General features: G+C 47.6%; 1 protein-coding gene across 3 annotated transcripts; it reads left to right on the top strand.

The window, feature by feature from the left end:
• Positions 1-1,839: 1,839 nt before the first annotated feature.
• ELMO3 (engulfment and cell motility 3) lies at positions 1,840-21,885 on the top strand. Of its 3 annotated transcripts, none has more exons than XM_081018061.1 (21): positions 1,840-1,924; positions 2,156-2,256; positions 2,457-2,497; positions 4,067-4,139; positions 4,257-4,307; positions 5,335-5,504; positions 7,335-7,434; positions 7,907-8,058; positions 8,540-8,618; positions 9,640-9,690; positions 10,315-10,437; positions 11,077-11,208; positions 12,113-12,217; positions 12,637-12,745; positions 14,446-14,582; positions 15,423-15,586; positions 16,119-16,231; positions 16,427-16,531; positions 17,543-17,625; positions 18,330-18,407; positions 19,410-21,885. In XM_081018061.1, the coding sequence occupies exons 2-21, from the start codon at positions 2,179-2,181 to the stop codon at positions 19,620-19,622; spliced, it is 2,157 nt and encodes a 718-aa protein (XP_080874187.1). In that variant the 5' UTR covers positions 1,840-1,924; positions 2,156-2,178; the 3' UTR covers positions 19,623-21,885. The 3 variants fall into 3 exon arrangements, with proteins under 3 accessions (XP_080874187.1, XP_080874188.1, XP_080874189.1); XM_081018062.1 differs by having other exon boundaries at positions 1,848-1,970; XM_081018063.1 differs by lacking the exons at positions 1,840-1,924; positions 2,156-2,256; positions 2,457-2,497; positions 4,067-4,139; positions 4,257-4,307 and having other exon boundaries at positions 5,369-5,504; positions 7,219-7,434.
• The last annotated feature ends 228 nt before the right edge of the window (positions 21,886-22,113 follow it).

The following is a 22,113-nucleotide window of genomic DNA, read 5'->3' as shown; positions in this document are numbered from 1 at the left end:
TCATGCCCCCCCATGGTGCGCCCAGGGCCACGCCCCCCCCACTCCACTGTGACTACCCCAAAGGTATTGTGCATTGCCTCGGTTTGGGGACTTGCCCTGAGGCTCCTGCCGCCCACAGAGCCTTATCCTGATGGCAGATTGTTGCTCAGAAGGAGAGACCAAACGGTTAGGGAGCATCTTGCTCTGGGTACCGCCCATCCCAAACCATACTGACTTTTAGAAATCCCGGACCACCAAGCCCGGGAGGAGAGGAATCATTACTACTTAACCACTGATAGAGGCTGGGATCATGGCCACCACCTTTTTGATTTTGCCAAGCCCCGCTCCCCTTTCGACGGCAACCTCTTCGCGCCCGCACCCCCGACGTGAGGAAATGCGGCACCCTGGACCCTTTTGCTGGAAACGGGGAGAAGCTTCCCCACTTTTACACGAAGCCGGTGCCGCGACGGCATTTGCCGGAGAGGGGCCGGGAAGCGAGGCGTCTGGGGGCCTGAGGATCCGGCGATGGGCTGCGCGCCGCCGGCCGGGGGCGCCCCGGCGTGTTGGACGGTACTGGAGGCATCCGGACTTCCTAGCCCTCCCCAGGGGCGGGGACGCTCGCCTTCCTCCTCCGCACCCGTGGTTGGGGGGGAGCCCAGCCACCGCCCCGGAACTACCGAGAGTTGAGCAGGAGGAGGCCGGGCCAGCGCGTTCTGGCGGCGAAGATCGGAAGACGAGGCGGGAGGAGGAGGCGAAGGAGACGGCGAGCGCCCGGACGAGACCTCCTTGGCGCGTCCTCTGGGGACCCCATCAAGGGCACCTGCTTGCAGAGGTGCGCGCCGGTCCCTTGCAGGAGCCAGGCTGGGGCTGCTCTCTGCAGGGCGCCTTCTTTTCCCGGAGGAGGCGGGCGGCGTGGTTCATCCGGGCCGCCGTCCCTTTCCACTCTCCCGCGGCGGGTATGTCTCCACCCCTCGTTTGGGGACGAAGGGAGGCAGCCACAGTTTGGAGGGCAGAGGCTGAAAGCGAAGCAGGGGGGAGGATCCATCGTACCCCGGCAGGGATCGACGGACGTGGGGGAGAACTGGGGGATCTGCAGGCGGGGGATCTGCAGGCGGAGGGAAGCTTTGCAAAATCCTGCCAGATCAGAGTAGCTGCATGTCGTGTTCAAAGTTCCAGAGAGAGGAATTTTGACTTTGGGACAAAAAGGGTTAAGCGGCTAATTACTGGTTTCCGGAGTCAGGGGTGATTTGGTTCCATTTCGTAATTTATTTCTCCTTATGATATCCGCTCCAAAAAAAGTTATATTTCAGGGATAGCCTGAGAGCTGGGGTATTTTTTTGGAGCTTGAGCAAGTGCAAAGTGCCTTGTGGTTTTACTTCACCATCTTTAAAATGTGGGAAGACAACCTTGCTGTGTTTGGAGGTCCTCTTGTTCATGGGGGAAGGGCCTTAGCTCAATGGTAGAGCATCTGCTTTGCATGCAGAAGGTTCCAAGCTCAATCCTTGGCATCTTGGGTGGGACTGGGAGAGACTGCCTGCCTGAAACTCTGGAGAGCTGCTACCAATCAGTGTAGACAATACTAAGCTGGATGGACCAAGAGTCCAACTCATTTTTAGGCAGCTCCGTGTTCCTGTTGTGCTCAGTGGATCCCTGGACATCTGCCTCGAAGTTCTGCCCTGGGTGTTATAAACCAGGGGTTGGAAACTTCCTTCAGTCCAAGGGATGCATTTCCTTCCAAGCCACCTTTGGTAGGTGGAGCTACAGGCAAAAGTGGGCGGAGCAATTGATGTGAATTTTTGCCTTTGTGAAGTGGGCTAGTATCTACACCTATTAACCCACCTGTCTCTATCCTCCATCCAGGCAAGCAAGAGCCATTATCAGAGTTCAAGGACGCATTTCAGCCAAGCGCTGGCTCACAAACTCAAGGAGGGTGTGAACAAAACCGGTGAGGGTTTGTGGCCTGGGGAGAGTCCCATGGGCCAGACTGAAAGGTGTGGATCTGGGCCTGCAATTCCCCTCCCCTGTTACAAAGCTTTGAGAACCTAGCAGCAAATACGCAAAACGAGCTTCTGGTTCCTAAATGGGCTTCCTCGCTCTCAGGGGCAGGGGATTCCAGAGGATTCCTCTTGTGGCTACTTCTCTAAAGGCCTTCTTAACTCCTGTGTTCTTCTCTCAGCTGGCAGCAGGTGAGGCAGCACCATGCCGCCCTCCAAAGATGTTGTGAAAATTGCTGTCCAGATGATGGGCGCCATCCCCCAGCTCATTGAGCTTAATCAGGTGAATGCCTTGCTGCCTTACCATTCTGTGCTTTGTCCTAGGAAGGGGTTCCTGGCTTAACTGTTACCCTAAGTGCTCTACAAAGCAGGACCACGTCCAGGTTGGGATCCTTCTGGGCATATTTTATCTAGAATGGAAATGGTTTTGTTTCTCCTGTGTATGGAATCTGGTCTCCATGTACCGTGTGCTTTTAATTTCAGGCCAAGCCGCTGTCGGCAGTTGTGAAAGAGGTCTGCGACGCGTGAGTAGCCTCTGCTTTCCACCTTCACCTTGAATTAGAGCAGCTTAGAGGGCAAGGAGTGAACTGCCGACTGTTACGCAGACCTTTTCCAGCTAGAAAGCCATACTCCATAAATTTCTGCAAAAATCTACCATAGTTTTCTATGAACATGTTGAGCTTTAACTTTGTTTACTCTTTCCAGCTTTATGCGTGAGTAATATCTTCAACTCTGTTCTTATACGCCCAAGACTGCATGTATGCACATGCACCACAATTCTGTCTAAGCCCAAAATGTGACGTTGGCTGCAGGATTTGGTTTCCTCAAACTCTGGCTGCAGGCATTCCCTTTTACTTTTAAATAACTTATTGCGCTAGAGATGGTTGCAAAGATATGCTTGAAAGTGTGTTTGTGAACAAAGCCTGGTTAGATGTCTGTTGCTGGAGTGGTAACTGAATAAGATTTTCAGAGTCCAATGATGGAGCTTCTGTGTCCTGTGTAAGCAAAACAGAATCTTGTTGCTCCTTAAAGGCTGCCAAACTTATGATGGAGTCAGTTTGGACTCTAGTTTGCAAAACGTATGCCATAATAAATCTGCTAAGGTGCCACAAGACAGATGATTTTTGCTACCACACAGGGAGTGGTGCTTTACAAAGCTCTTTGGCTTTGTTCATGATTAGCAAAACCAGAATATATGTATAAACATTGCAGAATAAACGGAGCAAAACATATGTTTTACAAAATTGCACAATGAGTTTTCATGTGCATGATTTATGGAAGGTTCAGAATTCAACTGATTTTGGCATAGAATTTAATTCATTTTAGGGCAGTTCACACACAGCCCTAAACACTTCTTAAAAGTGTGAATAAATAAAGGTAGTTTTTTTCCCCTTTAAAGGGCTGTTCTCTGTTTAAAGAAAGCTGAAATGGTTTGAGTATTAGTCTATCAATCTACCTTTTCATCCATTTGCATATAGGTAAAAACAGTACTACCTTCGTTGTTAGAGATAGTATGCCTCTGGATGTCAGTGGCTTGGGAATCGTAAGTGAGGAGAGCAGTGGGGCACTCAGGTCCCCTCTTTGGGGCTTCCCATAGGCACCAGGTTGGCCATCGTGAGAACAGGGTGTTGGACCTGATGAGCCCTTGGCCTGACCCAGCAGGGCTCTTCTTATGAAGTCTGAAGCAAGAAGCTTACATTTTTAGGTTTTTAGTGATGCCTGCATTTGTCCTAGGTGGCATCCACTTGGAAGAGTCGTTCCCTCTTCTTTGTGGTGGCTCCTGAAATGGTGATTGACAACTGCATTTTTTTAAAGTATTTAAATTAAAAAGAATCAGGGACCATTCTTATTGACATTCAAAAAAGCAAACAGTGTTGCTGCTCTTAAAAAAACAAAACAAGCTTAGGTCATTCCGCCCCCCCCCCCCCATGTTGAACTGAATACTGTAGAAATTGATCTGCCCATCAGAAGCATTCTGCCTCCTTGTGGGATGGGAATATGTCCTTTAGAGCTGGTCGAATTTGCCTGAGGACATGCAGATGCTTTTGTGATCCCTGCTGTTGTAGAACTCTGACGGGTGGTCTCCAATACAGGTGGAACTTGAATAATTCGGAGCGCTACGCTCTGCAGTATGTGGATGGGCAGCAAGCGTACATCACAGAATCGGTGAGTACATTTGGCTTATATCATTGGTCTTCTTTCCTAGTGGTTGCCCCCTGCTTGATTCTATATTCTGTGCCAAATTTTGATTGTGCAACCATTTTCTTTTCTTGTTTTTGCCAGAATCGTGGGGAGATTAAGAATGGGAGCATTCTGCAACTGACCACTGCTCCGGTAGGCTCAGTTATGCAATTGTTAAGATGAAAAATGTACAATGAGATAACTGTGGTCCCTCGATAACTGTGTCATGCCCACTTTGATGGGCAGTTCTCAAAGGGTTGACCGTGCATCCATGTGGCCCTTAACCAGAAAAGGGTTAACTGCTCCTTTACGCCAACTCTGGTATAAAGAAGGAAGTGCAATACTTCCATCTGTTTCTGATGTTCAGGCTGTGAGTGATGTTGCTTACACAATAACCAAGTGTCACTATCCAGCCACCCACACCCGAGGGAGGTGTCACTTAGATTTGCAGAAGGACCAAAGATCTGTAGGAGGAATAGCTCCAAGCAAGTGGTGAGGGTGGGGACACAGGAAACAGTCTAGTCAGGATTGAGCCCTAGAATGCTGATGGACTGAATTGCTGGTTGGTGGCATGTGAGAATGGAAGAGCAAGTGGAAAGGGAAATATAACGGCATACTCTAGAGTAGAGCATGGATGTCTAGCTGGCACACTCAACAGAAGTGTTTCATGCTTCAACATTTTGTTGCAGTTCTCACTTGTTCTGCGTATCTACTTTTATCTTGCATGATTTTTTAAAGCATTTTTTATCTTGCATGATTCTTTAAAGCATTTTTCAGATGTCCCCTCCTTGCCTGAGGTGTGATTTTTACCCTTTCCTAAATCTATTTTGTTCATTTGTTCTATTTAAAAACATTTTTATACTGCCATTATAACAGAAGAAAACTCCTCCCGATGAGATTTAGAATTAAAACATGGTCAGAATGCAATAAAACATTTAAAGGTCAGCAGAAAAGCTCCACAAACATCCAGCCCTAGAAATACCAAAATATAGTATGTAACTGCGACAAAAGGCAAAAATATTTGTGGTCCTTGCTATTGTCTTGTTTTAATTGACTTGTGTTCCGTTTTTCGTTCTTCTTCCACACTGAGATGGGGGACCTGGAATGGTGCATGGTATTCCAAATGTGTCTGCTGCTTGGATCTGTCTAAAATTAAAAAGCCAAAAATTCTGCTTGGCAGGACCAAGAGGCAGCAAAGTTACATGGTGGGATTCAAAGCAACAACGTGGATGTGAAGTCTGAGTCTTTGAAGAAGCTGGCGGGCCTCTCCCGAGACGTCGCCTTTGCCCAGGAGTTCATTAGCAGAAATGGCCTCAACCAGCTCTTCCTCATTGTGGAAGAAGATAACAAGTGAGTATCCCAGGTGGGGGAGAAAGCTTCAGAGACCCCCAAACTTCACAGGGGAACATAGGAAGCTGCCTTGTACCAAGTCAGACCATTGGTCCAACTAACTCAGTACTGTCTTCACTGACTGGCAGTGGCTCTCCAGGACCCCTGGGGCCTTCTGCATGCAAAGCAGATGCTGTCACTGAACCAAGTCTTCCCCCATGCGCTTTGGCTGCAGCTGATGCTTCTTTCTGGCCAACTCTGAGGATCCTTTATGCAGAATACCTTCATAAAGGATTTGCCAGTGTATAACACATGGATGAGGGACCTGTGGTGTTCCAGATTTTCTAGGACTCCAACCCCCATCCATCCTTGAACATTGGCCATGCAGGCTGAGGCTGATAGGAGATGGAATCCTAGGGCCTCAGGTTCCCCATGCCTGTCATATCTCCATTTCTATAGCTAGGCTGAGGGGAATCCTTCTCAGCAGTCGGTGGTTTGGTTTACAGCTGGCAGGTCTCATGTATTGAGAAGGACTATATCTTGTAACCCAGAAACCTGTAGATGATTTAGCAGCATCCAGCTTGTGCTTTCAGACTTCTGGAATCCAAGTTGCATTTTATAGTCAACTGTGAAGTCCTTTTTTTCAGCCCCAAATGTAGCTTGGTGGAGGAGGTGGGGTGGATTTTCATTGGGATCATTGTGTTTGGGGAAGGCTTAAGGTAGCATTCCTTCAACTGCACTCGCAATAAGGATTCCCCAACTCCCCACCCAGCTGCAGTTTGGGGTGCTAGAGGAATAAAAGAAGAGACCTAGGGAGACGATGCAGTTTGGAAACAAGAAAGATTAAAACTGTAGAGTGGACAGACACAAACAGCTAGAGAACTCTGTACAGGCTGCAGCTAGTCAAGATAGCTGTGTGATAGGCCATCTACACCTGGAGAAGTTATGTTAAAAACAAAAAAGGAAGTCTACCATGGAAAACATAGTGGGAGCATGTTAGGATTAAGATGTGACACAGGATTCCCCATAAAAAGTGGCTAAAGGCAGTGTGTCTATTCCATAGTAACCGCCCATTGCAGAACCAGCCCCCAACACCAGACCTGGGTTTTTTCATTCCTCCCATTGTACATGGTTCTCCCCCCATTTTCTTTTTTCTCCATAGCCATGTTATCCTTGCAACAACCTTACAAATAACTGCTTTGACAGGGTGTTTTTTTGAAAACAGACACAGATGACAACAACAACATCCAAAAATCAAGTGTTATATAAATATTATGAAATAAATAAGTAAAACCTGTGAGGTAGGGTAGGTTGAGAGAGAGAAACTATAGTAAGGGAGGGGGGGTGGAAGGCAGCAACTGTACATAGTACTCAGTGAAGTTTTATTCAGAGCAGATCTATTGGAATTAATGGACCTTGTCATGTTTGTTCATTGCACTGTGTCTATCCTTAGTAAAACTTGGTTGACTCTCACCCATAAATGCTCCAGAATTAATCAAGTAATTTTTTAATGTTTGAAGTAAATTTTCTTTCCATATGCCATTTGCCAAATTTGGGGTTTATGGGGGCAGAAGTTGAGGTTTTCTGAACTCTTCACCACCTGCTTCACCACCTTGGCCTTTTCTAGGAATTTGAGCTTATACAGAACTTCCTTCTCGTCACCTCTCGCTCTCCTTCTCTCTTCTTTTCTCCTTTGTCTTCCTTTCTCTTTCTCCCCCTCTCTCTTCCTTTCTAGGTGTCTCTAATGCATCCTTCCTGTCGTTTCTGGGTGTCTCTGTTCCAGCTGCACTTTGGCCCTCCTGGGGGGCCTCTCTGGGGCTCTCTTACCCTGTTTGCTGTCTGTTGCTCCAGTATAGGGGAGATTCTAGCCTATGCTCTGAAGGCCTTCGTGGAGCTGATGGAGCACGATTTCGTTTCCTGGGAGACTCTCAGTCCAGCATTCATCAAAAAGGCAAGGTTACCTATCCATTAATGGCAGCTCATCAGGTTTTTGCAACCCATTGGAAACAAGCTCAAGGGCTTTGGGCATATCCACACCATACTTGAGATTTTGTTGAGATCTCATGAGATCTCATGGGAAGTCAGCGCTGATGCTGCCATTGTTTCTGCACTGTCAGTGGAGGTGGTGGGGTGCTGCCTTGGGGAGTGGGTTGGCCTTGCTCCAATACATCCTAGGGACTGTGAATCTTCCCAGGATATTCTACCATACAATTTGTGTTTGTTTTAAATTTTGTCAGCTGTCTTGAGTCCTGGTTCTGGAAATAATTGGGATCTAAATAAATAAATAAAATCAATTATCTTCATCCTTGGAAAACTTCAGTTTCCAGGATTCAATGGGAGATGCCAGGAAAAACATAGGTGAGGCTGGGGCTTTGGCCCCTCCCAGATTTATGATTCTGTCCATTCCTGTTCCTTGGCTGCAGATCGTGAGCTATGTCAACATAGTCCCGATGGATGCCTCAATCCAGCAGATTTCATTGGCTATCTTGGAGAACATGGTGCCAACCAGCCATTCTCTCTTTGAGCTGGTCAAGCAACAAGTGACTCTGGATCGTCTCATTGGCCTTTTGCAAGTGTAAGCCCAGAACAAACCACCGCCAATTTAGTTTTCCTCCCTACAGGTGCCATTTTTTCCTTCTTTTTCTACTCTTCTCGGTTTTATTGCTCAGGTGTTGGCATTAAAGCATTCTTCCCATCAAGGCCTCCATTGTCCACTCTTTAAGCACAGCCTTCCTCAACCTGGTTATCCTTCAGATGTTTGGGACTTTCATACAAGCTGTCCTGGCTGGGGCTGATGGGAGTTGGGAGTCCAGAACACCTGGAAGGTGCCAGGTTGCCAGAGGCAGCTTTAGGAAGTCTCTCCTTGTGTGCCTAGTTAACAGTATGACAAGCACTCATCTGTAGGTTTTAGTACCTGCATCTTGCAACTAACTAAACTTTTCATGCATTCAGCATGAACATACATGGGGGACCTTTGGTACGGCACACAGGGGGTGCGGGTGAGATCCAGTCTCCTCCAGCATTTGAACAATACTAATCTTTTGCTTTTCCTCTAGAACGAACCAGCAGCTGCAGCTGAAAGCCATGGCTCTTCTTATTGCTCTGCTCCTCAATGCCAAAGAGCCCGACAGGAGGGTAAGGGAAATCTGTTGGCCCCAGAAGGGCAAGAGGAGGAGCAGGTAGTCCTTAGCCAGTGGTGTTGGTGTAGGAGATTCACTTCCTGTAGAGATGGTAGAGCCCCCTCTAGCGGTGACAACAAATATTGGGGGTGGGGGTGGAAAGGTAACACTCTCATTCCCAGTGTCTCCCAGTCTATCCCAAGCAGACCTTTAGCCAGTGCATGTGTGTTTTCTCCTAGGTGTACAGCTATTGTGGATGTACTAAATTCTGGACCATTAGTGGGGAGGGAGGCGAGGCAGTTAGAGCAGGTGTGACTAACCTTTTGAAACCCAAGGGCCTCACTGAAGATTGTCCATCGCCCTGTGAGATTTGCATGCCTGTGGTGGGCTTGGCCAAAGTGACTGATGCTCGCTCACTTATTTGTTCATCTGTGCATGCATACACACAACAAACATGCTACTTTCCATACATACAGTAGATGCACACAGACATTCAGACAAGCAGAGAGCCCGTTGTTCTTTAGCTGATCAGCAGAGAGTGGGGGGCGATGTTACCTTCCACATCATTTTACTTCCCTGTGGCATCACTGGTCTTGGAGGAAAGGAGCCACTCTTAGCCCACACGGGTGTTAGATGGAAAAAAGGAGAGGAAAGGGCCTATTCTCCCTTTGGTGCAGCACTATTTCAAGAAGGTCTCCAAGGTTCAGGAAACAGAGCTCCTCCTTTCCTGAGCCTCTTAGAACCTCTTTGCATTGGTGTCAGGCTGGGAGAGCAAAGAGGTGCCTGATCTTGGCAGAGGGCTAGCAGGCCATGAGTCGCCACCCTTGTCCTGCAGCCTGCTTAGGGCATGCATGGGGAGCTTGTGAATTGACAAGGGTGCCAAGTAGTCTGTGGGTGGGGAACTTTGCCACCTGATGCAAGAAATTGGAACTTGGATGCTTGCTCAGATGTGCTGGGGACCTGTGCACATGGCTGAAAGAAAGGTGGGGTGGGAGGTTTGTTTTGGGGCTGACTTCCTGACTCCTTTCTCCTTCCAGGGCATGATGGAGTATCTGGGGAAGAAGAACCTCCGGCAATTTATCCACAAGGTGAAAGCATGCAAGTGGCCTGTGGTGGGGTGTGTGGCATAGATTTCGTCATAAGCGTTGCACTTTCTCACCTGTGTGCCCACTTCTCAGGCACGGGGATGGAGAAGCTTTTTCCGCCTGAGGGCTGCAATCTCCCAGGGGCCGCGTGCCAGTGGTGGCCAGGGCCAGAGGCAAAAGTGGGTGGGGCAACAAACAGGCATTGTTACCTTTGTACAACAGGCTGCTTTCTATGCACACCCCTCTCTAGCCCCCACCCCAGGCAAGCAAGAGCTTGAAGACATAGTTCAGCCAGATATGGAGGGTTAGGAGCTGGGCCTGTGATGGTGCAGCTGGGAAAGCCCGGGAGAGTCCTAAGGGCTGGATAGAGAGGCCCCTAGGCCTGAGGCTTCCCATCCCCGCTCTTACATTTTCACTGACTGGCCTGATTTCTCTGGGTCCTCACTCTAGCTTTCTCCCCTTCTTCTGTGGCTTCTCTTCTGCCCGTTTTGCCTTGGTGGATGGTACCCCCTGTCCCCACTGAGCTCTGCTGTGAGGAGTTGGAATATGGCATCAGGGGATAAGGGGTGGGGGTTGGAGGGAGGGAAGGAGGACAATGCAGGTGACTCTGCTGTTCTCCGTCCTTAGAACATCATCCATGCCTCTGAGCCCATTGGGGATGAGATGGCCCACTACCTCTATGTGCTGCAGTCTCTCACGCTGAACCTCCTGGAGCAGAAGATGAGGACCCCTATGGACCCCTATTTACAGGTCGGCTCCCTTTTCCTCACTTTCGTGGCTTGCCTCTCAACTTCATTGTATTGCCCCAAAGTTTGATGGCCTAGGATCATTGGTCCCAGATTGCTGCGATCGTCTGGAGAAGCCCTACTGACTGGTCCCACAGTTACCTCATATTTAGTTTAGTTTTCCATGCCTTTTCCATGCCTTTTAGCTTAGCAACCCCGAACTTTGGAACACTCTTCCTGTTGAAATCTGTCAGTTCTGATATTTTGTTACCTGCTGAAAACATGCTTGTTGTGCAAACCTGGACCAGCACTCCAGCACCTTCCCACTAGCCACCTCCCCCACCCCCCACGCCCACCCCAGATTGGAAATTTGTGGGAGGGAAAAACTGTTCCACAGCAGAACTACACCTTCATTGTCACACAAACAGTTCAACTCTCAGTGGAGTGGAGTTTTAGCACCTTGTAAATAAGCCCCACAGAAATTGTAACCCTTTTGGGGGTTGGCTGAGAAGGGGTGGAGAGCTCCGTTCTCCTGTATACCTCTGTCACCTTGTCACCTATGCCTGCCAGGCTAGTGTTTAAATGCAAGCTTGCAGAAGGTGCCAGGCTCATTCCCCAGTCTCTCCAGCTCATAAGGAAAACCCTGCTGATATTCTCTGTGCAGGATCAGAGGGAGCTCCTCCAGTCCCTGCGACATGCGGCCTTTGTCTCCGAGAACGAATCCTACGCCAGCAGCTCTAACACCGAGCGCAGGCACTCCCTTTGTGCCAAGGAGTTCCGGAAGCTGGGCTTTGTGGTAAGTTCCTCATAGACTGGGGTGGAGGACCCTTTTCAGCTCAAGGGTCGCATTCCCTCGTGGGGAACCTTCTGGGGGCCTCATGCCAGGGGTTGACGGGGCCAGAGGCAAATATGTACAGGAGTGCAGTAGCTGTGGCTCTTACTTCAGGACAGCTGACTACACGCCAGCTTTGCAGAAATCAGAGGTTTCTAGACACTCCTTTGAGGCAAGCAGGAGGCATTGTCACAGTTCAGAAACACATTTCAGCTTGGCAAAAGGGCTCAAGGAGGCCCAGGGAAGGGCTGTGGCCTGGGTGATGGGTGACAGTTCACATGTCCTGACAGAGAGGCCCAGAGGGTCACATTGGGCCTCTATGCCCGGTATAGATTATATGCCACAAGAAGAGAGCACAGCAAGTATTCAAAGTACCCACAGGGCAAGTTTTGTTGAGAGGGTGGCATTGCCTGTGTCGGCACCTAACAGCTGCCAGCGTTCCAGAACCAAAGCAGGGCCCACCACTGACCCAGGAAGCCAGTCAAAGAGACCAAATTCCATGACTTCGTCAGACTCTTCAGACACCTTCTTGGCTTCCACCTTGGCTGGGACTGCTGACACCTGCATTGCCCTCCGCGGCCTCTGCTTTTATAAGTTTTTGGCCCAGCTCTTCAGACAACCCTGGGCAGCTGGGTCATGCCGGCATTTTATTTTCTGCCATGGTGGCTAGGCCCAGCCAGACTTGTAGTACTGCTACTCATCTCTAAGTCAGCTTGTCAGGGCCTGGCAGTGAAGGAGAGCCCTCTACCCCTCAGCATTTTGAGACACTGCCTCTTTATTGTGTCTTTTGGGTTGTTTTGTGTGTGTCTCCTTCCCTCCCTCCCCAATCTAAGCAGCCCTAATATTGCGTTATGTCTTTCTTTTTCAGAATAACACTAACCCTGCCCTGGATTTGCATCGCAGTCCTCCAGGGCTCCTGGCTCTAGACAGCATGGTCTATTTCTCCAGACACTTCCCAAGTGCCTACAGCAGGGTAATGGAAGAGCTTGTTTGCTTTGTGACGCTGGTCCTTTCCTCCGCCCCCCCCCCAACTTATAGCAGAACTTCAGGAATCAGTAGCAGCCATGTGCTTGGGATGGGGCTGGCTCTAGGATTGAGATGCCCCCACCCTGGGCAGTGTGTCCCTCTGGTGGACTTTCCTCTGCGGTGGGGAATAAATCCGGTTTGGTTCAGAACTTAACAGAAACCTACCTGATTTGCACTTTCTAAAACAATAGGCAAACTGAAGCGCAGCTATCCTTCCAAATTTGCACTTCTCCGAATTTCATGACACTTTTCCCCAACCGTAATGTAATGTAATGTAATTAATATAATAAATACTGCCTCCCTAAGCTTGCTTTTGAGACTCTTGCAGGCCTGAAGAGGTTATGACATTCTTCCTTTTCCTCTCAGTTCATTCTTGAGAACAGCAGCCGAGAAGATAAGCACGAGTGCCCATTTGCCCGGAGTAGCATCCAGCTCTGTTTCATGCTCTGTGAGATCCTTCACGTGGGGGAGCCTTGTGAGTATTAGTACTTCCCTTCTCTCTCTGAGCCCAGGATGCCTTGCGACTCTGGTCCCTCTGCCGGCATTCACACACTGCCATTGAGGCCTTCTTTATGAGCCGGCAGGGCTGGCAGTAAGGTTTCTTTCTCCCAGTTCCAGTGCATTCACAGCTTTCCATAGGAAAATGTTTCTCCACTGCTGTAGGGCTGGTACCATAGGCAGGAGGTAGATTGGCGTCAACGTGCAGTATTTGGAGCATTTTGTGGCAAATTGGCAAGGCTTTCTGATTTGCAGTTGTCTAACAGCCCTTTATAAAGTGCTTTCTCTTCCTAAACTAGATTGCTGAAAAAGAATGTGGTATGGGCAAAAAGGAGTGGATTTGTGTGGAAGGATGTGTGAGTGTGGTTCTGGTTCTGGTCACACATTCCTGGGCTTGGAGGTGTGTCCTGTTCCTTAGTTCTTAGCCTATGTTCACCAGCCCGAGACAGTATTTTGCCCTGGTTCTGGTTGGTGGATCCTGGAGTTACAGTAAAAAAACAAAGTAGATCCCACAAGTCTAGAGTCTGCCACACACACCCCACACGTGCTGTGGAAGAGCTGAGAAGGAAACAATAAAAGGAACAATCAAGGCCTAAAAAATGGGAGGGGAGGGGGAACTAAGTTGCCCTGGATGTAAAAGGAATTTATAGTGGTGTCCAGCTGTAGAGAATGAATGTAGGCATTTAAAAATATGGTGCTCTGGAAGACAGAGGGAGCTCTCCTCCCCTACCCCCCACAGCCCTTAGGGAAGCAGTGAGGAACTTCTGGCCTTTCAGATGTTGTCAGACTCCAGTTCCTATCAACCTGACCATTGGGCTACGCTGGCGAGGGCTAATGGGAGTTGGAATTCAGCAGTATCTAGAGAGTACCATGCTCTCCACCCATGCTTTAGGACAGAGCTTTCCAAACTGTGTGTCGTGACATGTTAGTGTGTCTGCTCCAGTGTGTGTGTGTGTGTGTGTGTGTGTGTGTGTCTCATGCAAATGCTCCCCGTGCTCCTTCCAGGGCTGGAAAGGGGTTAGTTCAATCTCTGGTTTGTTAGTAAAACTGAATTACTATATCATGAAATGATGCATGGTCTAAAAAGTGTGTCACCAACATGAAAAGTTTGGAAAGCTCTGCTTTAGGACACTCACATCTTGTTCTGCGAGACCTCTGAGAGAAATAGGAAGATGGTATTGTCAGGGAGAGGCAAACGGGAAAAGATGAAAGAACAGAAACCAGCAATTATAGAGAGCCTAAAGAGATCATTAGCAGCCTGTCGTCTGACAGTGAGTCTGACGTAGAGAGGGAGGAGGATGAGCCGGGAACAAGTCATTCTGTACACAGAGGAAGTCAGGGGAGGGGTTTCCGCAGACTTGCATGCTGGGTACGGAAAAGGAAAAAAAAAAAAGAGTAGACGCGGCAACTGTGCAACAAGGGGATGGACGCTAATTGAAACGCTGGAGATGTACTTTTGAACTTTGTCAAATAAATCAAATTGTTTGGAACTGGCTGGGAGCCCGGAGTCTTATCTATGCCAGCTGGACAGCATTAAGCCTCTGACAGGTATTATGGGGAGAGAAGCTCTCCATGGAAGTTCTTGGATGGTTATCGAATTTGGAGGAACATAACTGAAAGGAGGGAGGAGATGATTAAAAAAACAGACCCAGGGATTGTGTTTCTCTTTTATGACAGGCTCTGAGACAGCCCAGGCCTTCTACCCCATGTTTTTCGGCCAAGAAAGCTTTTTTGAGGAACTCTTCTGCATCTGCATCCAGCTGTTGAACAAGACCTGGAAGGAAATGCGTGCGACACAGGAAGACTTTGACAAGGTGAGGCCTAGCAGCAGGGACTTTGGGGCTCAGGATGCAAATGTGCATGTGCTAATTGATATGGATAGGTGAATACCCATTTTATTCTCCCATGTACCCAATTTATCTTCCTCACAACAACTCTATGAGGCAAGTTAGGTTGATAGAGAGCAACTGGCTTGCTGTCACCCAATAAGCTTCACCGTCAGTCCCATGCATACCCATTGGCATCGTATGATAAATAAGATGAAAACCAAAACTAATTGAACTAGAATACCATTTTTTAAATCTTACATAAAATCCAGTAATTGACCAAACAACAAAAACAAAAATTAATTACTATATCCTGCTCTACCAGATACATATCTAAATTTTAAAATCCCATTAAACAAATTTCCAGTTTTAGTTTTCATAGGTGACTGTTAACCAGGAGAAAATATTGGTCTTGAGCTATTGGATACTGAATTGAAATACTCCATCCTGTGCTGTGCTTACATGGAGGCCAGAGAGGGGCTGGCTTACTTAACTATAGTTTTTAGATGGCTACTTTTCATTTATTTCAATTTGTATGCTGCTTTCCCACATAAAAGTGCCGAAAGCCACTCACAATGCCACAGCAATCGTGCACATCGATACATTTGGTATGATTTTTGTTGCAAACTAGATGGGAGTCGGGGAACAAAAGTGTGTCTTGATTCTGTTTATGTCTCCCCCAGCCTTTCTTTTGTAATTTGAGCACTTGCTGTATGAACATGCTTGAGGGGGCTTTCAAGAGTTTAGGGGAGAGAGGAATTTGGTAGTGATGGGGATAGGGCGTCATATCCATTTGTTTACCCATTGCATGAATCTCTGGCCCTGCAGGTGATGCAGGTGGTTCGGGAGCAGATCACCAGAATCCTCACCCTAAGGCCTACTTCAATGGAGCTCTTCAAGAGTCGAGTGAATAGCTTAAACTACAGCGAGATCCTGCGTCTTCGGCAGACGGAGCGGATGCACCAGGAGGAGATCCTAGCTGCGCCCGTCCTGTGAGTAAGGAGGCTTTGATATATGTTTGTGTGAGGTGTCTGTAGAGCCTTGTATCAATATTTTTAGTATATCTGGTGCCTGAAGAGATACCTCAAGGTATCAATCCCTGCTCTAGCTTTGGATTTCCTGCTCAAGAGGGTTGTTGGACTATGTGGCTTACAGGCTTTGTGATTCTAATTCTTACAGCCCTAAATCAAAGGGTGGAGAAACTGTGACTCTCCAGATGTTGTGGACCACAATTCCCATCATCCTTAACCATTGGCTGTGCTAGTAGGGGCTGATGGGAGTTGTAGTCCCAACAACTCCCATTAGCCTTTAGGGGAAGGGCCATATCTCTACGGGAGAGCATCTGCTTTGCCTGCAGTTCAGTGCTGGAACAGAATGGGAGGATGTTCTGCTCTCTGGGAATGCCAGAACAGAGAGAATGTTCTCATTCCGGCAGTAGGGATGAGGCTGGAGGACGCTTGAAAGGTCATGGGGCCTTGTGATATTAGGCAGTGTTACTCTTCCTTCCACTGTGCTTTGCCCCAGGGAATTGAGAGAGCGCCTGAAACCTGAGCTTCTCAAGCTGATCCAACAGCAGAGACTCCTCCACCTCTGCGAAGGGACGCTCTTCCGCAAAATTAGTAGCCGGCGGAGACAGGGTAAGTGGCTGGAGGCCATGTTCTCCACTGAGGGATTGCAAGGGCAGCTGGAGCTTGGGCCTCTGATGGGAGAGGAGACTACTAGGAAACAAGTGAGTCAGGAAGTTGGAAGGCAAGGAGCTCATACTGGATCTACTGCAGGAAGGGCTCTTGCAGCCATAATCTCCATGCTGTGACTTGTTTTCTCTTTGCTAGATAAGCTCTGGTTCTGCCGCCTTTCTCCCAACCACAAATTTCTGCACTATGGAGATGTTGAAGAGGGCATAGAAAGTCTGCCAATTGAGAGCCTGCCGGAGAAAGGTACGCAGACCTGTTCCGTGTGTCACATCTGACCTTCAATATTCCTGCTCTCATGATGGCTTCCGAGGCTGCTTTGCTTCCTCTGTTGTGCCACTCACAAGAGCAAAGGTGGGAAGCCACCAAAGCAAGAATGAGAACTGAGAATCCCTAAAGTGGGTATCTCAGAAATATGAGGCCACCACTGAAAAGACCCTGTATTTCTTTCTTTCTTTAATTTATATCTTGCCCTTGCTACCAAAGGGCAGCAAACATGAAGAGATAAAACATCATAAAAACAATTCCAAAACAGATGTAGGCTAGGAAATATCTCATTTTAAAAGCCTTGTTGAATGAGTAGATTCCTGTCTAATATTCAAAGGCGGGAGGGATTCCAAAGGGCAGGTGATACAACACTAAAGGTCCGATTCCTATATTGTGTGGAATAGACTCCCTGATCAGATGGCAACTGCAGGAGGACCTCACCTGCAGAGCACAGTGCTCAACTGAGTATATAAGGGCTGAGATGATAGTTCATTTATCTGAAAGTGCCCATCAACCTAATACATCTTGATGGTGGGCCCATACGCAGGTCTCATCGAGGTTGATCTTAAAGCAGCCCTCCTGGAGGTGGAAGGAGAGGGTGCCACCCTCCCAGAGGAGGAACAAGTCTTCCCTTGGGGCATCTGGTCAAGGACATCCTGCCAAGGTCCATCTAGTCAATCATCCTCCCCAAGCGCTCATCCAGGTGCCTGCAAACCAGGGGTGGGGGACCTGTGGCTCTCCAAATGTTGCTGGACTCCAGTTCCTATCATTCCTGACCACTGGCTGGAGCTGATGGGAATTGGAGTCCAACGAAGACTGGAGCACCACCACTGCTGCACCCTTGGCTTGAAGAAATTCATGTGGGAGGGTTTGGATTGAGCACATTCTTATCCCTGCTCCTGAATTCTGTGATTCTCCTGGTTTGAACTCTGCACACCTGTCCTTGTTGCCTGCTGCTGTATTAATCTGTGTGTGCTTCTTATCCCAAAGTTCCTGTGGCAGATATGAAAGCATTGCTTACTGGCCGGGAATGCCCACAGACCAAGGAGAAGAGCTCTGGCAAACAGAACAAGGTCAGTTTGCATTCTGTTGTTCTTCTCCTCTCACATATAGAAATAGGGGAATTGTGCACATGTATGCAAGCTACCTTCTCCCCCTACTGTTACTTAAGAGTCCTGCTGGATCAGGCCAGTGGCCCATCTAGTCCAGCATCCTGTTCTCACAGAGGCCAGCCAGATGCCTGTGGCAAACCCACAAGCAGGACCTGAACAGAAAAGCATCAGTTCTCCACCAGCTTCATTCACCAGCTTCATTCAGGCCTGTTAGCATTAAATACTCATATTGATTTTTTTAATGGAGTTCAAATTGTAATATAATAAAATAAAATACAATAAAATAAAATAAAATAAAAAAGCAGTAACAACACATTGAAAAAGCATACAGCATCTAGCATAGTGCATTATAGTTGCTACGCTAAGCAGAAAAATGGTCCAAGACCCTCAGAAATTTTCAAGTGGCCTATGGCCACTTCTGATGGTTTTCAAATTGTTTTGAAATGTTTTAAAGTTGTTTTTATTTTAACTTTTAAAACTGCATTGTGTTAACTTTTTGAAGTTTGATGTCTGTCTTGTTGTCTTGCGCTTTGGTTGGAAAGCCAGAATAGAAATTTAGTAAGTAAGTAATTCTGCTGAGTGGGGACCTGGACTTCTGCCCCAAGGTCTGATGGAACCGCATCATTGAAAATGCCTGGCATCTCTTCCCACTTTCCTCCCTGCAGGATCTGCTAGAGCTTGCCTTTTCCATCAGCTATGATGTTGGGGAACATTTGAATTTCATTGCTCCTACACGCTATGAGGTGAGAAGCTACTTGCTGCCGAGGATCTCCTATATCTTAACAGAATGGGGTATTTGTCTCTCTCTGCAATAGAGCAGGGTTCAAGTGGAACCTGCAAGAACATGCTGGTGCATGCTCTTGTTCACAGTTCCCCTCAGCCGTGCTCTGTGCAATCTTCCTTTCCACTTCCCCTCCCATCTATTGAGCTCCTCTCCATGATAGCCAGACAGCATTTTGTAGCTGCGTAGCATCCTCATAGGAACATAGGAAGTTGCCTTGTACTGGTCCATCTAGCTTATTATTATTGTCTACTGACTGGCATTGGCTCTCCTGGATTTCAGGCAGCGTCTTCTCCCAGCCTTACCTGGAGATGCTAGGGATTGAACCAAGGACCTTCTGCGTGCAAGGCGATGCTCTACCACTGAGCTAGGACCCTTCTCCCCTTAAGTGGCTACTCAGTCCTCATCAGGCTGTTTCAGGGTTCTCTCCACTTGAGCCCCCCCCCCCCAAGGCTTTGTGTACTCATGCAAACTTTGGGGATTCCCCCATGCCTGCTGCACGGAGGGTGTTGTTTTGGCTACAAAAGCAATGGCAGGCACACCTGAACAATTGGAAAGAGAGGGAATGCTTAGGCACAGAGAAGGGACAGCAGTAGTACTGTAGCAGTCAGACCCAGCACGAATTCTGAAGTGGTCTACGGTGTGTTAAACATATCCGTTAACTCAGTGGGTTGTATCCAGCTAAGCTTTACTCAGAGTACGCCCATTAAAGTGAATGAACCTAAGCCAGTCATACCCATGGATTTACTCCGATAAGTGCTAGCATTGGCTACAACCCTCTGATCCTTGCTTTGCCCCTTTGCGGCAACGTGAAAATAGCACAGGGAGAATATTAGTGCTCTGCTGGATCACACCAGCTTCCTGTCAGAAAGTGCTTGTGTGAACCCCTCCTTTAGCGCACAGGCTGGAGCTTAGGAGTTAATGGATGATGGGACTAGCAAACCCCCTTTTCCTTGTTCTTCAGTTCTGCTTATGGACCGATGGGTTGAACGTGCTCCTGGGCCGAGAGATGGCGAGCGAACGGACGCAGAGCGACTTGGACATCTTGCTGTCTATGGAGCTCAAACTGCGGTTGCTGGATCTGGAGAACATCCCCATCCCAGATGCTCCACCAGCCATCCCAAAGCCCCCCAGCAACTTAAACTTCTGCTATGATTTCACCCATATAGAACAGTAAAGGCTACCTGTTTCTAGCCTGCTCTGCTTCTCATAGCCGCTGGCTCGTTTTGGATAATCCTCCAAACCAGATCAGGAACATGCTGCATATTTTCCCTCCCCGCAACCCCTGCTTAGGTACCAGTTCACTTCCCCATGTCACGTTTGCTGTAACCATTGTTTCCCATGATGCTGAAACTGGAAAAAAACACACTAAGCTTAGTGCTAGCTGGTAAGTCACGTTTGAGCGACAGTTGCAAATATTTTTGTTTGGAGAGTAGTGCTGACCCACAGATTGCCTTATTCAGTTACCATAGCAAACCAAATTGCAATGAATCAACATTATCACAAGCAAGGGAGAAAGAGTGTGCCAGTCTGCGGCATGTTCTCAATCCTCCAAACTAAGCCCATGTATCTAGAATCTTAATTCTGAGTTCAAAAAACCCAATAGACACATTTGCAGATATATATGTATGTATATAAACCTGACCTAACTTGCTTTCTTCCAGCTACAGCATTTGAGACCTCTCAGAATTTTGAATAATTTCCTCCAGGTTGTTTTGCCAGGGACTTGGGAATGTATTGGAGGACGAAACAGGTCTTAAAGATTGAAAACTGAACACTATGAAAGGGAAACGGAGATGATTCCCACCCACGGGGATTCCCACCCACGGGGCTCTCTTGTATTTATAGCCAACACCTTGCAACAATGAGTGCTAGAAAGTTGCTTTAAAAGAAAGAAGAGAGAGGCTTGCCTTCCGTGGATCCTGGGTTGTATTTTTAGATACCCTATTTTAGACTTTCCCATGTGATGATAATCCACCACACAGAGACGTTGATTCTGTCAGCAAAACTGCTGCTTTACCAATGGATTGTATTTCACATTTAGCCTTGCTATACAGTGATGTTGCCTCAATTATGCAGATGACCTATATTATGCAAAATTAAAGGAGTTGGGGAAATATGATCGGGGGAGGACAAAGTCCTCCCCTCCCTCGCTTTTCTGAGGAATACATAAATAGATCTCCCACCTTAAGAAACTTTGACTCCTTCCACAGAGAGAGTGGCAATGCCATCTCTTTCCTAGTTCTGTTTAGCTAAATACTGCCTACAGGAACTCTCTTTGCCACATTTTGAAAGGCAGAAACAAGCACTTTACAAAACTGGCTCCCTTGCTCTATGAGAACAGCATCAGGTATGTTTTGTCACCTGCCTGAGCAACAGGAGAGCTGTGACAGGGTGAGGCACTCTGCCTAAAACTGTAGCATAACTATCTTTTCAGGGACTTTCCCCCCATAGCTGTAGCAAGGGAGGAACATATGGAGAGAGGCATTTCTTCTTTCTTTATCCCCTCTTTCCAGAATGCTTCCTTTCTTCAGAGGCTCCTGAATCAGTTCCTACTTCAGAGAAAAGCTCTTAAAATGCATCCAAAGTTTTCTTGAAAATATTTTCAGGATGTGACATGATAGTTGTTAAGCCAGGGGTGTGTGTGTATCTGTTGCTTTTGAACTATCTCCCTCAATTATGCACTGACAAAAGAGGGATTCAATGGCCAATGTCAATCATGCAAATTAAGCAGCTTTAAGTAACTTCTTATTTTGCGCTTCTTACCATTCCACATACTTTTTTCTTTCTTTTTCTTTTGCTAGCCTCCCAGGGGCAGTGGGGTAAAGGGAGATACCTATGCAGACACTAAAGTCCCATGGTGGGGTGGGGAAATTTTGGCCCTCCAGATGTTGCTGAACTACATCTCCCATGAGCCCCAGCATTCATCGCCAATGGCAGGGATGATGGGACGTTGTAGTTCAGAAACATGTGGAGAGCCAAAGTTTCCCCACAGGTTGGCTAAGGCCAGGAAGCTGACACTCAGGTGGCATTCCCATGGGCAGCCAATTCCTTTGTTCTTCTGTTAAGTCATTTTGTAAGTAAATGTGATTTTTGTTTTCTTGTGAAATTTTCTAGATGTAACACACACACACATACACATATATATGTATTTTCACAGCACTATGCCTCTTTACTAACACTGAGTCCAATTGCACTGGAGCGGCTATTTCCTAGCCTCCTACCCCCTTGCCTGTCTGTGTTAATCTTCAGTTTTGTAGCACTGTAGCTGCCCACTATCATAGGAAACATTTCCACCTTCAGTATCTTCTGTAAAGGACTTCCCAGACTCCTTGAATTCCTTCCTGCTCAGGTGCTTCTACTGTAACATGTTCACTGTGGTACTGCCTCTGGCACAGAGGCCTTAATATTATTATTATTAATAAAGGGAATTCTCTTTATGGAGTTTTTTTGGTAACTGCTGTGAGCTTTGCGATGACTGTGCACAAACCAGAGCAATCGGTTTCCCTGCTTGCCATTGTGAAAGCAGGCGGTTCCTCTTGATGTGTGATGCTTTGGAGGTTGTGACTGGGATTTAAAAAAGCCCAGTGAACAGATGGCCCAACCTGTGGCCCTCATGTTGCTGTTGAACTCCAGCTCCCATCAGCCCCAGCTATTATGGCCCATGG

Source organism: Podarcis pityusensis (assembly GCF_964106645.2).
Source record: "Podarcis pityusensis genome assembly, chromosome: 8".
NCBI classification, from domain to species: Eukaryota; Metazoa; Chordata; class Lepidosauria; order Squamata; family Lacertidae; genus Podarcis; species Podarcis pityusensis.
This window is presented reverse-complemented; position numbering and strand designations above follow the sequence as displayed.